This window comes from Ursus americanus, chromosome 21, assembly GCF_024610735.1.
Source record: "Ursus americanus isolate L20-20 chromosome 21, mUrsAme1.1.p, whole genome shotgun sequence".
NCBI lineage: Eukaryota > Metazoa > Chordata > Mammalia > Carnivora > Ursidae > Ursus > Ursus americanus.
Window position 1 is genome coordinate 49465624 of NC_142147.1, and position 22753 is coordinate 49488376.

At 47.1% G+C, this 22753-nt stretch overlaps 1 protein-coding gene across 2 annotated transcripts in view; it reads right to left on the bottom strand.

Annotated features, from left to right (window-relative positions):
* The window catches only part of ZNF541 (zinc finger protein 541), a 30368-nt gene extending 25389 nt beyond the window's left edge, over window positions 1-4979 (bottom strand). For both annotated transcript variants that reach the window (XM_087853365.1, XM_045772287.2), the window contains exons 1-2: window positions 4673-4979; window positions 864-1107 (exon numbers count right to left, since the gene is read on the bottom strand). In XM_087853365.1, the coding sequence (XP_087709491.1) occupies window positions 864-1107; window positions 4673-4979 (551 nt within the window). The remainder of the gene's footprint in view (window positions 1-863; window positions 1108-4672) is intronic.
* Window positions 4980-22753: the final 17774 nt, after the last annotated feature.

Below are 22753 nucleotides of genomic sequence, written 5' to 3' on the forward strand. Positions count from 1 at the left end.
GGTCACACGGACGCGGCGTTAGCGGGTGCCCGGCAGCCGCTCGCCGGGGACCCCAAGTGTATCCCCGAGGGGCAGTGGTGCATCCGTATCACCAGTCAGAAGCTACGCTCAGCCCCCCCATCCCCCCACGAGGAAAGACCCAAGCGGCCACCCCGACGGTCAGAGCGATTCGAGGGGCGCTCCTCTCCCTCACCTTCAAGCAAACCCCTTATTGGAGGGGAAAAAAAATCAATGAAAGCCAGACTGGCGTTCCCCAAAGTGAGTTCCCAAGGAACACCAGTCCTCCAGGGCTGCTCCCTGAGGACGCGGGCTCAGCTGGCAAGGAAGTTTTGAAAAAACACTCTGCTCCTTGGAGGTTCGGAGTAGCGAACTGAAAAGCCACACAGTACACTGACCTCTCTTTCACCTCCCACGTCTCTCAAACTTAATTGCCCACAAAACCATTTATTCAAATAGCCCCTTTTACTTGAGGAGACGCTTACTTGGGCATGACAACCGCCCCCCACCCCGGCTTAGCCAAAGTCTTTGCCTTCCCACAGCACCCCTCTAAGGAGACAGCTACCCGGAACCTGCCCCCAGAAAACAAAATTGTACAGATGCCCCATCAGTAAAAACTTCCTAGCAAACGGCCAGATGCGCCTCCTGTAATTTCCGCAATCATATATCACGACGAGTATTACTACGTTTACATCGTACTTCTAGCTGCGTTATCTATCGCAGCATAAACCAACCAGTACGTCCGCCTCTAGGTTCCCAGCAGCCCTACCCTGGTCAAGGCGGGGAGGGGAGGAGCACGCCCCCCCCCCAGCATGCTCCCACATACAGGTGGTCCCCCCCCAGCCCCCGCACATGCTCCCACATACAGGTGGTCCTGGCGCTTGAAGGCCTTGCTGCAGATCTTGCAGACGTGCTTCCTCTCCTGGCTGTGCGTCAGGTAGTGCTTGCTAAGGGAGCTGGCGCTGCTGAACACCTTCCCGCACAGGCTGCAGTCCAGAAGCGGGTTCTGGGGGGAGGCATGCTGCCGCTTTCCTTTCCTGGCGCTCCCACAGGTGACCCTGCCTCCTTCGTCAGCCTCCTTAGGCACCTTGAGGACGCCGAGCCCCAGGTCTGAACAGAGGGAGAGAGCACAGGTTATGGACCCGTGGGGAAATCAGAGGGCACTGTTAAGGCGCTCGGCGGGTCTCGGGGCCACAGCCCGCAGGGGCAGAGGGGCCAGGTCTGTGCCCTCCAACTCCAGCGGCTTCATGCACGGAGAAAAGGGGGAAGGGAAAGGGACCCCGGTCAGGCCAGCCCCGCGGGATGGCACTGGGAGGGACGGCGGTGGTCTGAAGCATTTCTGGGACAAGGTGACCACCATGGGCCCGGCTTTACGTTTCGACCATCCATGGCACTCTTGGAAGGCCAAGCCAGAAAAACAGAGTCCAAGACTTTAGCCAAGTACAAACACTTCCTTGCAGCCAATTCCACTTCTGGGACGTCACAGGAATAAACACAGATTTGTACAAAGAGGTGGCTGGCAAAGCAGTTAGCAGTAGCACCGCCTTTCCTGCTAGAAACAGCCCAGCATCGGACGAAGGGGCGCACAGGGGACCCCAGGATGGTGTAAACGGTCTAGGGCACAGCATTTAAGATAAAACTGTGGGAAAACAGCTGACGACATGAATGGATATTCACACTGCGCTCATCAGTGAGAAAATAGCAACCTGTTACGAGACAGAATAGGACAAAACAATTTGCGTGGAAAACAAGCTAAAAGAAGGGTATGGGCAGGGGATTATGGGCCGCTTCCATTTCCCTCTTCTCGTGTATCTGAGTGTGGTTCCGTGTTTTCTGTATCCCTTGAGGTAAAATGATAAAAAGCATGTTTACAAACCATTCACCTGAGGGCCTGGGGAAGGGACGGGGAATGCTCAGGTGGGAGAGGAGCCGAGTGGCCAAGCCTCTCAGGGGCCAGTGTGCGGGAGGGAACAGCCCGCTTCCGTCTTGCTCCAAGAGACAGAGATAGGTTTGGTTTCATCTGACTGAAGAGAAGCAGATTTCAAACCACTGGAAATGGAGGGGCCGTGGATGCAAAGACGTGCGGGCTCCTGGAATTCCCCTCCCGGCACTCGTGAACACCCCACAATCGTCTGGTGGACGGACCAACTGCAGAAGATATTCCTGCTCTTTAGGTGGGTCTTCAGGACAGACCGGACCACCTTGTGAGATGGCAAGTTCAGAGACTGCCGCTTCCCTTGGGCGCTGCGAGGGGCGAGCAGAGCGGGTGCGGCGGGAGACACCGCGGGAAGGAGCCTGGACTGGAGACTCCCAACGCTGTCCGGGCCGTGGGCCGTTTGTCCTCCATGTGCCTGCTCGCCTTCTCTTCATGTAAGAAATGACCGTGGCAAGTGGTCAACTGGTCCCAACAGTTTAAATGCAGAATAAGAGGACTCCCGTCGGAGAAGTCCTCAGACCTGCTAAGCGACTTTAAAAATGCTCGTGAAAGCAACTATTAAACCAGAATACAAAACGCTGCTCTGCGGGGCGCCTCTAAGCGGCTGCCTTCGGCTCAGGGCGTGATCCCGGCGTTCTGGGATCGAGCCCCGCATCAGGCTCCTCTGCTATGAGCCTGCTTCTTCCTCTCCCACTCCCCCTGCTTGTGTTCCCTCTCTCGCTGGCTGTCTGTCTCTCTGTCAAATTAATAAATAAAATCTTTAAAAACAAAAACAAAAACGCTGCGCAAAAAAATTGGCAAGGACACTGAAAATCAGGCGGGGTCACTGGCCTGGGAAGCTGCTGGATCCTCACAGAAGGCAGAGTTAGGAGAGTGTTATAAAATGGCCTAAGTTCTCTGACGGGCAAGCCTACTTGTAGGAATACGTTCAAAGAACTCATCCAAAAGGAAGCTCAACATGTAAAAAGTTGTGCACAGAAACACAGTCTGACGAGCAGGAATATGGTCAAACAGCACGATGGGGTAACTTATGACAAGGGAATACCTCACATGAGAAAGCAAATACACTCGGTTTGAAAAACCTCAAATTGCATCACACACTTACTGCATCCGTGCAAACCCATGTTTTTCTGAGTGTCTTCGCTACGTGCGGGAGCTAGGCTGGGGAGTTTTCCTGATGTGACTTTTCTCTGTTTCCTAAGTTTTCTTTAATAACTCTGTATTACTTCCCTAATTAAGAAAACGAGTACAAGTGTATGTGTTTATATCGGCCTAAATTTAAGCTGGAGAAGTATAAGGAGTTAGAATTTAATAATGTACAGTGGACTCCTCTTTATAAGGTAAAAAAAATATCAAGTTTAAAACACACCAGGAAAAGCTGAACTAGATTAATGATTTGGAACACATTTTGCAGGGAGGACACAGACCCCCATGAAAGTCTGGTGAAGCTAGTTTCCCTGCCCAGCAAAACGGGCATGTACCCACACTCCCAGCGTTGTTCAGGTGGTTTCTGTGGCCGGGGTTGAGAACCCTAATGCCCACACCCCCCGCAGGCCTGGCGCCATGCCTACAACACTGCACATGTCACGTGATTCTAGGATTTTGTATCGGCCATCATTCCTACATGGTGACAAGGCTGACCCCCTGTCTACCGCACCTTGTGTGGAGAGGGGGCTTCAGGCGTTTCTCATTTTAGCAAGTCTTTAGGACATTTCCTGAGCCGCTTATCCGGGCTGCCATTAACACCTGTTCTGCAGAGTCATCTCAGACGTGGGCCTTCCGTGCACCTGCTGTGAATATAACTATCGAAAAGAGCTCTAGCTCAGTCAACCCATCGAAGCGACTTACCCATGGAAAGGGTTAGCAAAAATCAAATTTGGGGCACCCGGGTGGCTCGGCCAGTTGAGTGTCCGACTCCCGATCTGGGCTCAGGGCTTGATCTTGGGGTCGTGAGATCGAGCCCCGAGTTGGGCTCTGTGCTCAGCGGAGAGTCTGCTTGAGATTCTCTCTCTCCCTCTGCCCCTCCCCCCTCAAATACATAAATAAATCTTTAAAAAAATTTTTTAAATTGGATTTATCTCGTAGGGAAGAGTGAAAGCAAGCAAACAAACAAAACAACGAAAATTGCACCAAGGTCTTTAACTATTCTATCAGTTCTCCTTCTGCTCCTCTGCTATTGGAGAGAGAGGCTTAGAACTGAACGGACTGTCTGGGATGAACTCTACCGACACTGATGGAAATAACTGCTGCCTATCCTGTGCTCTGCAGTCTATGCGGTGCTGCTACACTCGTTTCTCCTCTCACTTCTTACTGCCGTTACTCTGGGGGGCGCGCAGTGGGTGCTATCATCCCCCACTTCACGGATGAAGACACTGAGTCTGGGGAAGGTTAGCCAACCAAGTGGCACACGGACAGGATCCCAGGTCACTCTGCAAACGTGAAAAGGGCCTCTGAGATGTAATCGGTAGGAAAATCTCCTGTGAACTCCAAAGTCTGCCCATACCACACACGAGATTGGGACATCCACAAATGGCCCGGTTTCTCAACATTATTCCTTAGGATCAGTGTTCAGCCGGAAACAATTCCCAAGTTAAAAAAGAAAGTGACCGTCCCTTGCTCCCTATTCTCCTGTGGAAGATAAAAATGTTCCTATCCAATCCATGCGGAAGCAACCCCGAGCCGGCCACAGGAGCTTTCAAACAGTGCTCTGGGCCCTCGGACCCAGGTGCACAGGCTTACCTTGTAAGGAAGCCTGAGATTCCGGGTCTGCGTACTCCTCCAGCAGCTTCACAGAGTCACTGTCCTTCCCCGAGTACAGGGACAGCGTGTCTAAGTTGTCCTCCAGCACCTCGCTGGCCATGTCGGGCGTTGGGAGGCTGGGGTCCAGGTCCAAACCACTCAAGCCAGCATAGAGCAGGTCTCGTGTGCTGGGACCCAGATCCCGGTTGAGGGTGTCACTGCAGTTGAGTCCCTGGCTCTCAGAAAATGAAGGGAGATGCATCTCTGGAGGAAGGGCACCCTCGTCCCCAAGGCTGTACTGGTCCATGGCTCTCCACTGCCAGGTCTTGGCCAAGAGCTGCTCTCCAGACAAGCAAGGCTGTGTAAGGAGTCAGGGAGGCAAAGCTCTTGGTGCTAATTCCTGAAAATGAACGAGGAGGAATCAAAATTATGAGATGGCAATACAGCATGGCGGATGGAGCATGCACTTGGAATTCAAACAGACCTGTGTTTGGGTCTGTTCTCTGCCACTTAACAGCTTAACAGTGTGAACTTGGGCAAGTCACTTAAGCGCCACGAGCCCCAGTTTCCTCATCTGTAAACTGGGCATAAGAGTACCTCCATCAAAAGGTTGTTGTAAGGAATAAACGAAAGGATTTCCAGCAACATGGTGGACAGAAATGACCTCTTTCTCCAGCTATAAACACAGAGAAATATGACAAAAGATAATTTTTAATACACAGCGAAGCTCAAGAGACAGGTAAAGCCCCATGTGCCAGCAACAATGAGAAAACATGAAGAAAACTCAGAGGTGTAGGCTCAAGTCAGCCAGAGCGGAAAGTCAGACTCAGATAGTGAGTCTGTTGTCCAATATGGCAGCAACTAGTCATACATGCTGTGAAGCACCTGACTCATGACTGGCCCGAACTGAGACGTGCCACGAGTCTAAAACACACACTGGATTTGGAAGACTTAGTATGTAAAAAAAAAAAAGTTAAGTTTAGTATGTTTTTGTATTACTATGTGTTGAGACGATAGTATTTTGGATACAGTGGATGAAATATGTTACTAAAATGAATTTCATCTTCTTTTAAGTTTTTCAGTGTGGCTCCTGGAAAACTTTAAGTTATACATATGGTTCGTATTATATTTCTATTAAAGAGCATTACTCCAGAAGCTGGGACCCAGGGTCATAACAGACACGGGAGAAAAGGAAACAGGGCCCTGAGCTTGCATGAAGTGGAGATCTGGGGCCTTGGAAGAGCCAGGCCATCCACGGGAAAACTACACAAACAATAAGAAAAACTCTGCACACGGGGTGCCTGGGTGGCTCAGTCAGTTAAGTGTCTGCCTTCAGGTCAGGTCATGATCCCAGTGTCCTGGGATCAAGCCCCGCATCAGGCTCCTTGCTCAGCATGGAGTCTGCTTCTCCCTCTGCCTCTAAAAGAAAAGAAAAGAAGAAAAACTCTGCACACAAGCCTAGAGAAGTACCCCAAGAGTTAGGAAGAAAACAGGGCAATGAGAGACAACAAAACCTAGCATGAGAAAAGAGTAAGTCAGTACGGGACAAGAACAAACATTTTAAAAAGAAACCGGCAAAACCTGCATGAAGACAGTTAAATTAAAAGCTCACTGGAAGGGTTAAGCAGCAGAAGAAACAGTGCTGAAGAGAGAACTAATGAACTGGTAGAGCAATCTGAGGAAATCCCCCCAGAATTCAGCACAGAGAGAGAAAGAAATAGAAAATATGAACGGGAAGCTGAGACAGTACAAACGGAGAAGCAAATGCAAAGACTAACAGTGTCCAACAGGAGTCTCCCCCCAAAAGAGGAGAGAATACAGAAGACGTGACATCGTTTTTTTTTTTTTTTAAGATTTTATATTTAAGTCATCTCTACACCCAGTGTGGGGCTCAAACTCACGACTCCAAGATCAAGAGTCACAGGCTCCATGGACTGAGCCAGCCAAGCGCCCCAGGAGACACAACATCTTAAAGAGATATTGGTGGAGGAATTTCCAGAACTTCAGGGACACCAGACTTAAAGATCATAATTCCTGACGATACATAGTTAATGACCAAGCACTGCAAGGCCCAGCAGGATGAATAGAAATGAATCCACTCCTCAACACACAACAGTAGAACTGCTGACCACTAGAGACGGAGAGAAAACCCTACGAACTATCCAAAAGAAGAGGCAGACGGTCTACAAAGGGACAGTGACTCAGAAGAGCGGAGGCTAGGAGGCAAGGAATAACACCGCCAGCAGATGAAGGAAGGGTGAGAGCACAGAACTCAACATGCAGGAAAACTAGTATCAAGAGGGCGCAACTAAGACTTTTCCATACAAGGCATAAGAGGTTGCCCACAGACATCGGCTCAAAGGCTAGTACAGGTTTTGAATCACTTGGAAAAGAAAAGACAATGATTAACTTTGTACTTTATGTAGGCTACAAGGATCTAAGTGTAACTACCAAAAGAAAAGGAATAAACTATGTAACATCTGAACTAGTAGAATTTATCCCACCCCCAAAAGAGAAAAAAGAGTCAAATGACTAAAATAAGAAATTAAATCAGAAACAAAAATAGAAAGGATTATGAAAGATTACTATGAACAACTGCATGCCAACTAATTAGGTAACTTCGAGAAAAATGGACAAATTCCTTAAAAGACACAAATTACCAAACTGACTCAAGAGGAAACAGACTATCTGCATAGCCCTGCAAGAAGGAAGAAGATTGAGTTAGTAATGTAAAAACTTCCCACCCATGCCACTGCAGAAACAATGAAAAAAATCAACTTTATTGGAACTCTGGAAAATAGTCAAAGGTTTACTGCAAACAAACGAACCCTTAGCAAGACAAGGGTGATGAAACTTGGTAGGAGGGTCCTGTGGCATTTTAACTTACTCCTGTCTTATCCCCCACTCCCCGCCCTGCCAGCAGTGGCTTCGAAGGCAGAGCCACATTCTGGTGTGAGCTCCTAGTGCAGAAGGGAGCAGAGAGCTGAGCTTGTCTGTCTTGACCTGTCAGATGGCTCCTGAAGGGCTAACATGAAGGTCTTGCCTTGATTTTGCCTAACTTGGAACTTTCTCAGGGCAGAGAATAGCCACAAAGATGGCATTTGTTGGAAACATTAAAGGCGATATTGTACACCTGAAATTAATGTAAGCATATATTAATGATGCTTCAACTAGAAATGCTCAAAAAATAAAAATAAAAGCAATGAAGCAGGAGCTGCAGCCCAGGGCAAAGGATATTCACTGGGGCCAACAGCAGACATGGCACTGAAAGCCAGGGAGGATGAGCTGGACAATGAGAGGCTTTGAGGCGTAAGGGCTTTGAAAAAATCCCAGGCTGGCAGTTTCTTACAAAGCTAAACATGGTCTCACCATATAATCCAGCCACCACACTCCTTGGTATCTACCCCAGGGAGCTGGAAATTTATGTCAACAAGAAACCTGCACACAAATGTTTACGGGAGTTTTATTCTTAACTACAAACAATTAGAAGCAATCAAGATGTCCCTCAGTAGGAGAATGGATAACCGAACTATGGCACATATGTACAATGGAATGTTATTCAGCAATAAAAAGCAAGGAGCTAGGTGCGCCTGGGTGGCTCAGTTGGTTAAGTGTCTGCCTTCGGCTCAGGTCATGATCCTGGGGTCCTGGGGTCCTGGGATTGAGCCCTGCATTGGGCTCCCTGCTCAGTGGGTAGCCTGCTTCTCCTTTTCCCTCTGCCCTTTTCCCCCTCCCCCAGCTTATGCTTGCTCTCTCTCTCTCTCAAATAAATAGATAAAATCTTAAAAAAAATGCAAGGTGCTATCAAGCCACAGAAAGACTTGGAGGAACCTTAAATGTGTGTTGCTAAGTGAAAAAGGCTTGTCTGAAAAGACTACCTATTATATTTCAACCATATGGCATTCTGGAAAAGGCAAAACTACAGAGACACTGAAAGACTGGTGGTTGCCAGGGTTCAAGGAGAGGAAGGAGGGATGAATAGGTAAAGCACAGGAGGGACTTTGAGGGGAGTGAAACTATTCTGTGTGATTCATGTAATGGTAGGTACATGACATTACACATTAGCCAAAGCCCAGAGAACTACACGACACAAAGAGTGATTCCTACTGTAAACTATGGACTGTAGTTAATTAAGAATAAAATAAAATAAATTAAAAAAATAAAAACCGTCCACATATTTCAAGGAATCGAGAAGGCCATGTGCCCAGGGCAGGCACATGCTCAGAAAACACCTGTGAAGTCTCTAAGCTCTCACTTCTGGTTGACCTTCCGTCTGTGAAAGCAGGAGGTGAAGGCGAAGGCAGAGGTGTAAACTCCTGCTGAGTGCTGAAGGTGTGTCCCAACACTCAGACAGAGCCCAACTGCAAAGACCAGGAGATACGACACCTGCAACGACTCCAGGCATTTAAGGAAATCTCCGCCAAATCAGAGCTGACTGCAAACTAACAGAACAGAGACTTTGCTGACCACACACGACAAAGAATACAGTCTACAAAAAGAGTATAAAAGTCACTAACCGAACATTACAACCCATAAGCAGCAGCAGCAGCAGCAGCAACAAACTCTGGAGTAGGTTGAAGGAGAATCTGAGTCCGAGAGTCACCACATTAAAATATTCAAAACCTCCACTTTCTCCACAAAAATAGTTACAAGGCAGGCAAACAAAGTATGGCTCAATGAGAGGACCAACCATTTCATATAAATGATGGAATCAAACCACACCAGCCTTCACGTCTGGCTGCTTTCACGAAGAATAGCATTTTCAAGGTTAATCCACATTGCAGCATGCACCATTACTTCACTACTTTTTATGGACAGACAATATTCCACTGTCTGCATATAGCACATTTTCCTCATCCACTCATCTGCTGATGGGGATTCGGGCTGTTTCCATTTTGGGCTATTATGAATAATTCCGTCCTCGCCTAAACATTTAGTAAACGCTTGATGACTCACTGGTAACAAATCTGGTGACTTCTGGAGTAACTGGAGTTTGGGTCTAGATTCCTAGGCTATTGGTTTCCACTGTTTTTAAACCTTCCATGTTGAAATGTGGTAGAACTGCTGTGCCCACAACATCTGCACTTTACATCATGCATCTACCTGGGTGTCTGTGTTGTGGAGCCTTTTGGGGGAAACCCAAAAGGTGAATACGGGCCAACAATAGTATAACTCTGAGACCCAAGTGAGTTCTAGAATTCAGAATATGGAGTAAATCAATGAAAAACACTGTATTTTAAGCAACCTTCGGTGGGTCTGGGGCAGCACCTGGTAACCAAATCACTCTTTCTGCATTGACACCTGCAACGACTCAGAGTAAATGGAATAAATACTGTAAAGAATAACACGTGAGTTCAGGTCTGCCCACCAACAGAGGTCTGCGACACTGTGGCATTGTCAGAGTTTTTGGGTTTCTAAATTGCAGAGAAGGGAGTGTGGACCACTAAAATTTATATTCTGAGGCAAAAGGAGTTTCTCTGCCAATTCTGAAGTTTCTTGTGCAGTGCTGCAATAAACTCTCTTCGGCACTCCAAACAGGAAAGAAGCCATCTCTTTTTTCATATTCCAATAATAAAAAGCTAATAAAACAAAATAGAAAGCCCTGTTTAAAATACACGTGAAGGATGGGGCGCCTGGGTGGCTCACTCGTTAAGCGTCTGCCTTCGGGGTTGTGGGGTCGAGCCCCACATCAGGCTCCTCCGCTGGGAGCCTGCTTCTTCCTCTCCCACTCCCCCTGCCTGTGTTCCCTTTCTTGCTGGCTGTCTCTCTATCAAATAAATAAATAAAATCTTAAAAAAATACATGTGAAGGAATATTTAATAAAATAAACTATGAAGCATTTTCTCCTTCTCAGGCATCACACTACGAGCTTTCCATGCACGAATTCACTCCCTTCTCTCTATAACCCAGAGGTTGGTGCTGTGCTACTTCCATCATCCTGAGAAGGAAAGGGACTGACCCTGAGACGCTAAGTAATTTGTCCAAAGTCACATGCCTAACAAGGAGTTGAGCCAGACCTTCAACCCAGATATTCTGACTTTACAGCTTGTGTTCTTACCCACTACACAATGCTAATTCGCCATAAATAAATTTACACTGTGCTGCAGCAATTAATCTAGAAAGCACTAAAGGTTCTGGATAGGGACAGAATTCCCCACAGGCCTAACTGCAGGCTTTCCAGCATACTCCCATAGTCCACAGAACGAACTGGTCTCATTAGTGCTTGGGGCAGGCACGCCCAAGATCCAAAGGCCATGTTTTGATATTTATATCCTTTCTCAGTTAGTAAAGCAAACCCCCCTCAGCCAATATTGAACTTGTTCTGTCAACAGATAAATTCAATTCAACAAGTTTTAGCACCTTCTATGTACAGGGCTCCCTGCTAATCCCTGTGGGGCAGGGTTTGTGGTCCCCTGGAACCTTGCAAACATTCCCAATTCTTTCCAAGAATTTTATAATTTTGTGCTTTCATTTGGAGAACAACCTAAGAAGAAAATCAGTCTATGTGGATTACTGGTTTACTACCTTATAACCCAGTACTACTATTTGGTTTCGGTGCCCGGGGTACGTTTATAATTGCACGAATGCCAAAAAGGATGGTTTTAATTGCCACGGGCTAATGAGAAGAGGATAGAGGTGGATTTAGCTCATAATAATGCCTTTGGGGTCACCTAAAAGACAACAGACATCGTGGTACAAATGGAAGTCTTGCTGCAGTTCAAACTGAGGAAAAGGACAGGAGACCTGAGACATCACAGGGTCTGCTCAACCCACAGCGGCCCAATGCAGCCTTCAGCAAGATGTTTGTATCAAGAAAGTTGTTTGGTTTCAGCAGAATCGCACCCCTCCCACTAAACTGATGTTTGTAATTTGAATTACATTGGTTTGGTGTTTTGTTTTACATTTAATTTGCAAATGGATTTTGGCTTTATGGTGCCACAAGAACTGTAAGCCTTAGGAACAAATGCCTTGTTTGATCACCGTTTATGCCTTGTCTAGTAGTTTAAAAAACAATTTAAGCCAACACTAGAGATCTGAAGCAATTTGAATGTTTTTCTTTTAAAAGAGGCCTGTCATTCTAGGACTGGTGGGAGCAGGAGGAGACAGGGATTCTCCTGTGAAATGCTACAGCCTCTTGGGAAATTAGTCTGCCATACGCTCTAGCCCACAACGACAGGTACACAAGCAGGTAAATACCATTTACCGAGGCCTTGTCTGGATGGCACGGAGGGAACCACCTAAACACTTACCGCTTCTACAAAGAGGTTTTATTTTGCCCGCAGTTAATCTGAATATTTTTCTATTTGTTATCAAGTCGAAAAATCTGTCAGACTTCTTTTGGACCGAGCGTCGTTGTCCAAAAGAATTTTGTGCGCTGATGGAAACGGTCTAAATCCGCACTGTTCGAGGAGCGCCTAGAAATGCAGGAGGCGCAACTGAGGAGCTAAATTATGTATTTTATTGGCGTTTCATTAAACGTAAATGTACCCAGCTACAAGTGCCTGGCAGCTACCACCCTGGACGCTCACTGCAGATCTAGAGATTTCTCATCGAAGTAAGGCTTTCCAACTGCAATTTCAAAACCTTGGAAAAGGGGCGCCTGGCTGGCTCGGGTCGGCGGAGCATGTGACTCTTGATTTCCTGGCCGCCAGTTTCAAGCCCTGTGTTGGGCGTGGAGCCTACTATAAATAAATAAATAAGTCCTAATATTTAAAAAAAAAAAATCTGAGGCTCTGTCAACTGCAATAATCCTTTTCAAGAGAAGGCTTGCTATTTCAAGGAAGCCATGGGCTGGGGCTGAGAAGCTGCTTCGGACAGAGCAGGCGTTCTCGGGTTTGCCAGGGTCCCCACCAACCCCTAATCTCTCACCCCCTCCCACCTCACTCATTTATATGCCCTGCCAGGCGCCGGGAGACCTCTTCCCTTAGGACCCTGATTGTGCAGTTTCCTTTGACCAACCTCTCTCTACTCAGCTTTACCGAATGAAACCCTTCAACAGCAGGCCTAAGGGGCCCCTCCCAACATAACCGGGTCTGAGACGACCTCTCCCTCCTTCCGAAATCCATAAGCACGTGTCAGGCAGGCCACTTCACGCTTACCCCAGATGGCCTCGGAGTCTCATGATCTCTCAAGTTCTTCCCTTTCTCCCCAGACTACAAGCTCTAGGATGGCTGTGCCTCTGCCTACCTGTCCATATGTCTCACAGCGTCTTGCCTGGCACAGAACTGACTCTGATCAAAGAAAGCTTTCTGCATTCCTTTCGCAGATGAGTGACAAGATCCCACCGCGCCACCTCCTTTCCTCTTTGAAAAGCCCCAGCCTACTATTCTGTCTGCTTTCCTTTCTTTCTTTTTTTTTTTTTCCTCCAAGCACCATCTTCTCCTTTCCCTCTCTGCATCAATGTAATCAGGGAGAGAGTGATCATGTCCAAGTAAGATCAGACTGTTGGAGCTGGGAAATAGGAGAGGTTTGCAGCTTCTACCCCAGCTATGCAATTCTTTCCTTGTTTTCCCACTCCAAACATTATCGCAACTATAGGCCTGTTTTGTTTGGCCTACGTGGTGTTTTTTTGCCACTGGGTTTGTCACCAAAATTTTCTTTAATGAGGAGATTTCAACTAAATATATTAATTTCTGCCTTCTCCTGAAAATTATTAGATTTCGCATTTCCTGACAGTTATCAGAAGAGAGGTGAGGGACAACTGCCATCTCTGAACAGATGTTCCCACAGTCCTCACTTTCTTCCTCTCTGGCCCCTATAATCACCATCGTTATAAATACCAACGATAACAGCAAACACTTCTTGAGGATTTGTCATGTGCCAGGCACTCCTGGAATCACTTATGGATCATTGGATTCCCACAACATCCCTTTGAGGCACGTCCTCTGTTCTTAACCCTATTTTACAGATGAGGTAAATAAAGTCCAGAGAAGTTAAGTAACTTGCCCCGAATCAAGGTTAGGATTCAACCCCGGGTAGTCTGACATCAAAGCTCTCACATGTAACCAACCTCAATGCTAGGATTCCGCACCTGAGCCTGGGACTCCTGCCCCGCACTCCGCACCTACTTTCTTAAGCCGAACAACCAAAGGGACACTCCCTCCCCTGGCCATGGAACCAATATAATTTTAACCAGAAGGTTAGTTCACCTCCTCTGATCTCTCATTAGAAGAGATTACACCCTACATCGGAAAAGAGAAAGAATATATGGGGGAATCAGAAGGCTAGGCCTACGCTTTCCAGGAAAATTTTTTACGTAGAATTAACTAAGGGAGGAAAGGAGACCTCAAAGCTTCTCATTCCAAAAGCCAATCCTAGCACAAAATGCAAATTAGCTAACAGCAGTTTTCAATGGAGGTGGATGGGGCTGGGGAACCCTGGGGTCCTCAAGAGTCTTTCAAGGAGTCTTCGAGGTTAAAACTATTTTCATAATAATATTCAGACGTTATCTGCCTTTTTCATTCTTGGTGAAACTTTCCAGAAGCTACAGGGAATACCTCAAGAGGCTGAATGCAGAAGCAGATATGAGATTCCAGAGGACTCTAAGAGCATAAGACAATGCCACTATTCTCTCTAAATTTTTTGTGTTCTGAAATATAATCTTTTAAAGAAAAATTTTTTAAATAGTCAATTTTGTTAATATATAATGACTTTATTACTGTTATTTTTAAGTGAATAAATATTTTTAAAATTTATTAAACTTCCAACACACCAAATATCAGCACATATAGTTCCCATGCACAAACTCTCTGGGGTCTTCAGTGATATTTAAGAGGGTCCTAAGATCAAAAAGTTTGAGAACTGCAGCTCTAAAGAGAAAAAGTCCTGCGTGTACGTCGTGTCTAACACAGAAAGAGACCCTAAACCAAATATCTCAAAGTGGTGGCCAGCCGACATGTTTTGCAAGGGCTTCACGCTGTCTTTAAATGCCTTTTAAATTCATTGTCACCATTTAAAGACCAAAGGTTTCACATAAAGACAGTGTTCTGGTCTCTTCTCAAAAAAAAAAAAAAAAAAAATTCTGGCAACACTGTCCTGGCATTTCCACTTGGCCATTTCCACTGACTGGTAGGTATTACTTAGATGGGGCACACGATCCTTGGTTTGCCACACTGCAGGCCTTTACCTGCCTGTCCCTGAAGGTATCTAAGTTGCTACCCTGAGCAATGGGGGGAAAAAACATTTTTGAAATAAACAATGAAACATATATCAATTTAATAAATGTCTGCATTCCTCCAGAGAAGTCAACATGCACTACAAATAAGCTTTTCCTTATCTGACTTCCCAAAGCAGCAACTTGTAATGGTTTCACCATCGGTACAGAGACTCTCAGATCAATTAGACACCCTTCTGAGAAAGAAAGAAATCCACCCGACAAAATAGGTATCTTTGGACAAGGGCAAAGGGAGACAACTCACCAGGAGAAGAGCAAACGAGTGAATCTCCAGGGAACAGGAGGGCCCAGGTTAGGCCCTACAGGGAGGGGGTTCAGGTGATCGTCAGACCACTGGCTATTTCTTCCTGGAACTCTGGGTAGTAAATTCAGGACACTCATCCAACTTCTTTTGCCCTGAAAGCAGGTGGTGGAAAGGAAGAGGCATTCAGAATCTGGGTCTCCAAAGAAGCAAACACGCAGGTGTGAAATTGGGGAAGATAGGCAATTTCTGGAAGAAGGAAGAAAGCAATGCTAAATTGGGGAGATCTAGATGGGAAAAGGGGTTTTGTTAAGGGAAAGTTATTTTTTTGTCTTCCTTTCCTTATTTTCCTTCCTGGGGAAGGGACCTGGAGGGTTTTGCTGGGAAAAGCCTAATTGGGGTAGAACTGGTGATGAAAAGGGATTTTTGCTGAAGAGGTGGGGAAGAAGATTGGAAAAACAAATATTACATGAGAAACTGGAAGAACTGAGTTGGTCTGTTATCAGTGGAAAGATACTACAAAAAGGGGGGACTCTTGATGGGAAGAAACAATTTTTGCTGGAAAGTGATCCTGAATGGAGGAAAAATCTGGAAAAGAAAAAATATATATTTCTATATATATTTTCTTTGCTAGAGGAAGTTCCTAAAAGGAGGGCGAGGGGTATAATCAAAGAAGAGAGGACAGACTTTTGTTTTTGCTGGAAGATCTTAAAAAGAAACAAATCTGGGTCCCCTATTCAGAAGAAAGTGGCTTTTTAGCAGGCCTGGAAGGTAGGGCGAATGCAAGGCCGCGGTGCAGAAAGCGCGGAGGTCGGTAGGGCCCCGAGGCGCGAGCTGGGGAGCTGCGAGGGGGCAGTTGGGGCCTGCGGGGCGGGTGAGGAAAGAAAGGGTGTGCAGCGGACCAGGGACCCCTGAGGAGAGCCTTCTCCAAGGGGGAAGGGGCTGCGGGGGTGCAGCGGGGCCCGGAGCTGTTGGGGTGCAGAAGGTGCGTGCGTGACGCGGGGTGAGGGGCGCCCGCCGCGCCTGCTGCTCTCCTCGAAAAGGAGATGGGTCCCCTAAAAAACAAATATATAAACGAATTAGATTTTAAAAGGGGGGAGGGGTTGAAAAGTGAGGAGGGGCGGGAAGGGGGGGTAGGGAGGAAAGGGAGGGGGCAGGGGCAGCAGCAACCGGGTTTTACCCGCCCCCGGGGGCTCGCGCGCCGGCCTCGAGCCTCGCGCCTGGCGGGCCTCCCAGCGGCCCCCTGCCTCCCTCGCGCTGCCCGCTGGCCGGGCGCGCACGCGCAGCCGGGCCCGCCCCCGGAGCGGCCCGCTCACCCGCGGCGCGGGGCGCGCGTGCGTGCCTGCGGGTCGCCTCACGACGCCCAGGGCGGCCTCGCGCGCCCCTCGCGCCGCCCGGGCTCCCGGCGCGTGCCGCCTGGCCGCGGCGTCTCCGCAGCTATTGGGCCTCCGCCGAGGGGCGGGGCCACGCGAGGGGCGGGGCTTTGGTGCAGTCAGGTGACCAGCGGCGGGCGGGAAAGGAGGCGGTTGGTCGCCATTTTGCGAGGAGGGCCGTTGAGGGCGGGAGAGTGTCAAGGCAGAGCCCGGGAAGGGGCTGCGGGGGGAGGGGCCGGCCCCCCACCACCCACACACACACGGAGGCCCAGAGTCTGGCGGCCCCGGCCATTGTTCCTGGAGGGCGGCTTTAGAACGCAGTGGCGGAGCACTGGGGCTCCCTGCGGCCGCTCAGAGCTGCAGTGGCCCGCGATGGGGGCTACGAGGGCGGGGGCCGCCCTGGCCGGGTCGTGGGGCCCAGCGAGGCAGCCCCGCGTGTTCCCGAGGCAGCCGCGGCGTGAGCGGGAGCCACGGAGACCTGCCCTTCAGTGGGTTGGGAAGATGCGGGGCTGCCCTGCTTTGATCGAGTGCTGGCGCCGAGCCGTCCCTGGGTCCGGCCTGGTGCTGAGCCGTGTTGAGGGAGGGGTGGAAACGGGGTAAGCAGCGGTCGGAGGGTGCGGCCTGGTCAAGGAGTTTGAACCCTGGAACAGCTGAGACCGGGAATTCATTCCCTCTTAAGTGAACACTGAACATCTATGGACACGAAGTAGCTTTGCGGTTGCCTGGGGGGTGGGAATGGGGATGGGCGGTGCCTGAGCACGAGGGGAGCTGATTGGGGTGATGGAAAGATTCCAAAAGTGAGTTATGGCAATGGTCGTGCAACGTGGTGAATTTACTAGAACTCCTTGGATTGTACACTTAAAATGGGTGACTTTTATGTAAATACCTCAGTAAAGTTTAGTTGATTTTCAAAAATGGAGCCCTGGGGTACACAGAACAGAGAGGAGAAGAAAAAGACCGGCATTCTACTTTTGGATTCCTTTCTTCAGCAAATTTTATGAGGTAGAGCAGTGTCTGAGTCAGACATCCCTGCTCTAGCTTACATTCTGGAGTAGGCTGTCTGAATGAAACAGAATAAAAAACGTGAAATTAACTTTAATAATACAATTTAACCCCAAAATGTTATTTCAATATGTAACCAATGTAAGATTTTTAATAAGTTACTTTTTTTTTTTTTTTTGAAAGTCTGGACATCTCAATCCAGACCCATCACATTTCAAGGGTAGCCACAGGTAAGCTAGTGGCTCTGGTACTGAACAGCATATCTGTAGTGGGAGAGAGGCAAATACATTTAGAATGTGGTTATAATTTAAAGAAAAAAATAAGGAAAGAGGTTGGATATCGTCAGAGGATACTATTCGATGCAGGTCAGTGAAGGTTTCTCTGGTGAAGTTACACTGAGCAAAGACCTGAAGAAAATAAGAAAGGGAATCTATAAAATATCTGGGGGGAAGAGCAGTGCAAAGGCCCTGAGACAGATGTGGATCCATTTGAAGAACAGCAGAGACCAGTGTGGCTAGATCTATGTGAGTAAAGGAAAGAGTAAACTAGGGACAGATCATGTAAAGCCTTGGAAGTTATGCAAAGACAGGAATTAAACACCGCCTTTCAATTTAGGAGAGATGTTTGAATTATTTAGCGAACATTTAAAAAAATAGAGTTTTGGCAGTGTGATCTAGCCCCTTGATGGAGGAAATAGGAAACCTGGTCAAAGGATGCATGAGGGTTTAAAGAATAGGACTTAAACTCCTGAAATAAATTGATATCTTCCCATCCTCTGACAAACATTGAACACTTTATGGACAAAGAAGGCACCTGCAACATATAACACAAAGAATTGGTGTTCAGAAATTATTTTAAAAGACTGCAAATTAAAGCAACAGCCAAATTAAAAAATTTTTTTGAAGAGATGCTTCATTCCAGAGGAAACCTATGAAAAAAGGCAAAACCACGATAATGAGGAATGTGAGTTAAAACCACAGGTATCATGTCATGTCTATCAGCACGGCAAATTTTTAAATTTTTCTATCAGGTGGAGCAAGGGGAACTCATACAGTATTCATAATGGGTAAAATTGGGACAGTCGCATTGGAAAACAAATTTGACTTATTGAATACAATTAAAGATGTAATGTATCCCATGCCCCAGCAAACCCAGAGGTTCATTGTGAAGAAACTTAATTCGTATACACTAGGAAATGTATACAAGAATAATCATAAACAGCAATGCTTTTGCAACCCCCCATAAGCCTGGACTGGATGATGGTAGAACAGAAGGACATTAGTGGAAAAACTACTGGAATCTCGATAAAGCCTGGAAGTCAGTTAGTAGTAATGTATCAATGTTGATTTCATGGGTTTTTTTTTTAAGATTTATTTATTTGACAGAGAGACAGCCAGCGAGAGAGGGAACACAAGCAGGGGGAGTGGGAGAGGAAGAAGCAGGCTCCCAGTGGAGGAGCCTGATGTGGGGCTCGATCCCAGAATGCCAGGATCACGTCCTGAGCGGAAGGCAGACGCCCAACGACTGAGCCACCCGATTTCATGGTTTTGACAAGCATACTATGATGATGTAAGAGGCTGGCTTCAGAGAAAACTGGATGAAGGGTATATGGAGGTGTCTTTCTAACTGTCCTGTAATTCTAAGATTATCTACAGGATACTGGATAAATTATGATATATTTACTCAACAGACTATTATACAGCTGTGAAAATTAGTCAATTTCAGTCACAACAGTACAGATGTGTTTTCACATCACTTGCATACAAAGTTTCAAAAGAGGCAGAACAAAACAATATACAGTTTAGGGACACAAAGATGTCCCTAAAGACGATGATGATGATTTTAAGTAGGCTTGATGCCGTAAGGAGCCCAACGTGGGGCTTAAACTCACCACCCTGAGATCAAGACCTGAGCTGAGATCAAGAGTCAGATGCTTAACTAACTGAACCACCCAGGCGTCCCGTGGATTATTTTTTTAATGATAAGATAACACAAAGATAAGATAAGCACAAAGGTTAGCAAAGTAGGGAGGGAATGAGAAAGAGGAGGGCCCGCAAGGAAACTTCAGAGGAAATGGAATTTTTTTCTTTCTTAAATTAGGTGGTGGGACCATGGCTGCTCATTTTATTCTTATTCTTTATATTTTATGTTTGTACATATGTATATATTATATATTTATTTATGTATGTATTTGATCTTTAAGCATCTCCATACTTAGTTAAAAACAAAGAAACATTTAAGAGAAATAAGAGTTAAGCTAGAGAAGCAAGACCATGGACTTGAAATAATTCAAGCACTTCCTTCAATCCCATCTTAAACCTTGAAAGCCTTCTGAGTGCTATTCTTTGAGGGGGATCCAAAAAAAGGAAGAGGGGGACACTGGTCGCAGGAAACAGGGGTCCAGTTAGGCAGGAACAGTTTTTAAAGCATTGTTCTTTTCATTATTTAGCAAGTATGAAGAAATACCGAGGCTGTGTCACTGGGCGCCACACCTGACCCCGGCAGTCAAGCAGATAAGGACCCAGGGTCCTGGCTGTTGACAATCTACTTACAGGAAGTAGGACTTAACTGCTGAAATGATCTAAGAACAAGCCATTGCTTCTTCCCTTAAGCAACACTTCGGAGCGTCTGCCCCATGCTCAACCCAGTGATCAGCTTTTCTATGAAGGGACTCACAGGAGGCCAAGAGACTCAGGAAGGAGAGGGCCCTGGACAAGGGAGATGGCAGTCCGCTTAGCCAGAGGGGACTGAAACTCGAGGAGTGAATTCACAAGGATTCTTGCATTTATTTAATAGACGTTAGAAAATATTGAAAGCCTGCCTGTCTTCTGCTCAGAGCTTATGCTGGCGAGGAAAAAGAAAATGCAAGGAGCCTAGTAAATGCTAAGAAGTCCCGGAGAAGGATTCGGGCCCTTGCCTCACTATCACATATTGGTTAAGTAAGCGCTTGCTTTGGCCCAGAGTAGACTAAGAATTGCCGCTTATGGGAGAGCTCACGGCCTCACGAGAGCTAGACATCGCCAGTCCCTGAAGATACCTGCAGGAGGAAGGTCATTAGAGCCGGTCTCAGAATGGCTGTCTGCTCTCTGTCTGGAGAAGAGGCTAGCATCTGTGCAAATAGCCTTTTGTCCCCATTTTCAAGTGGAGACTTATGTTTAAGGGTCAGGTGTGCAAAGGCATTTCCCATCAAGACGGCCCTTCTAGATTAAAACGCCTTCAAGAGCCCCCATCGGCACTCATCAGGATAGCCAAAAGGTGGAAACGACCAAATGTCCATCTACCAACGAATGGATAAGCTAAACATGGTAGATCCAGACAATGGAATATTATCCAGCCATAAAAGGAGGGAAGCATTTAACGTTATATCCCCATGATTTATTTCGTTCATCAGAAATAGGTTCAACACCAAAACAGGTGAACACACCAGGGCACCTGGGTGGGTCCCTGGGTTAAGCATCTGCCTTCGGCTTAGGTCATGATCCCAGCGTCCTGGGATCGAGTCCTGTATTGGGCTCCCTGCTCAGCGGGGAGCCGCCTTCTCCCTCTCTCTCTGCCCCCCTCCCCTGCTCATGCTCTCTTGCACGTGCTCTCTTTCTCAAATAAATAAAATCTTTAAACAACAACAACAACAACAAAAAACAAAAACAAAAACACCGAAACAGGTGAACATAGCTGTGGTAGAGGCAGGGCCCTAACCAGTGCCCGTTGGTACTAACCACGCCTGATACAACGACATCTGTCTTCAGGGCCTAGCACTCTGCATTTTTGCTTAACTGAATTTAATTAAATGTGATGACTTAAAAAAAAAGAAGAAGAGTGGAGCCCTGCTATGTGCTACGACATAGGCAAACCCCGAAAACACGACGTCAAAATATTCAGAGGAGGCCAATCCAAAGAGATGGAAAGTAGACTAGTGGGTGCCCAGCGGTGGAGGCCAGGGAATAGCCCCCAGTGACTATTTAGCAACTATGGGGTTTCCTTTGGAGGTGCTGAAAATGTGCTGGACCTCCATAGGGAGGTGGTGGCCCAGCATCGCGAATGTACAAAGCACCACAAATCGCATGCTTTAAAATGGTAAACGTCCTGTGATGTGAATTTTATTTCACCAAAAAGTCATTAAAAAAAAAACCCTCTCAGTATCTTTAAGCTTTGGAAAGTAAAAAAGCATCCCTGTGTCTCTTTTACGGGACATTTCCTCTGGCTTCCTCTGTCCAGCTCAGTGTTTCTCCCAAGGGAGCCTGGAGGGCCGACTCAGGAGGTCTGGTGTGGGACCAGAGAAAGTGCGTTTCTAACAAGTCCTCCAGTGATGTGGCTGCTACCGGACGGGAGGCCACGCTTGGAGAATTACTATTTTTGTACCAAGAGTCTACTAACGTTGGAAGGTGTTCCGCTAGACACTTTCGAGGGAGGGGTGGCAGCCCCCCCAACTCAGCACCGTGCTCTGAACACAGCGCACGCTCACCTTTGTGGAATGAATCAGCGGGGTGACTGTTGCAGGATTGAAATGACTGGCTTTCCCCTACCCCGAAACACGGTATCTGGAGACACTGGCAAGATGTTTCTGGTTGAAATTAGGACTTGAACAATCCTTGAATAATATAAATAGAAAGCATTCATCAAGCTCTACTTGTATTAACTCACTGCTCACAACATAGAAATATTAATATCATCCCCATTTTCCAGATGAAGAAAACCGGCTCAGAGAGGTTAAGTAATTTTCTCAAGTTTACACAGCTAGGAAGAGGCAGCCGCAGGAATAAACCCATCCTTTTTACCACCAGGGGTGTTTAGTAAGTATTTGTCAGTTGAATGAGTAAATCGAGAATCCTTAGTAGCTTCGGATTTGACCATAAAATCTAGTTGAAGAGACAAGACACTCTTACTCGTCTTTGTACCTCTGTAACCTTGCAGGGCTGGGCACGTCCGTCCGTCGTAAACCAACATGAAATCCCACAGCTTGGAATGTTCAAAGAGTAACACCAGCAGCGTTTGCTTTAACTGCTAACGGAGGAGCTTAGCTTCCACGGGCTGTAGGAGGAAGGAGAAGGTTAGGAGGACTGAAGCCGATTGAAAAAATAGACCTAATCTGCATCCTAAAGGACCAGTGGATTCCGGCATCAGGGGGCCCATTAGCAATCAGTTGCTTCCCACGTACCACGATGTGTGGTTGGAGGAGGAGGAGGGAGAATCTTCCTGGACAAAGGGTGTGAAAGGGAAAACAAGGCTAGGAAATTCAAAGACTGGCCAGACTTAGATCTGGAGGCAGCAAACTGATGCTCCAAGACCAATGG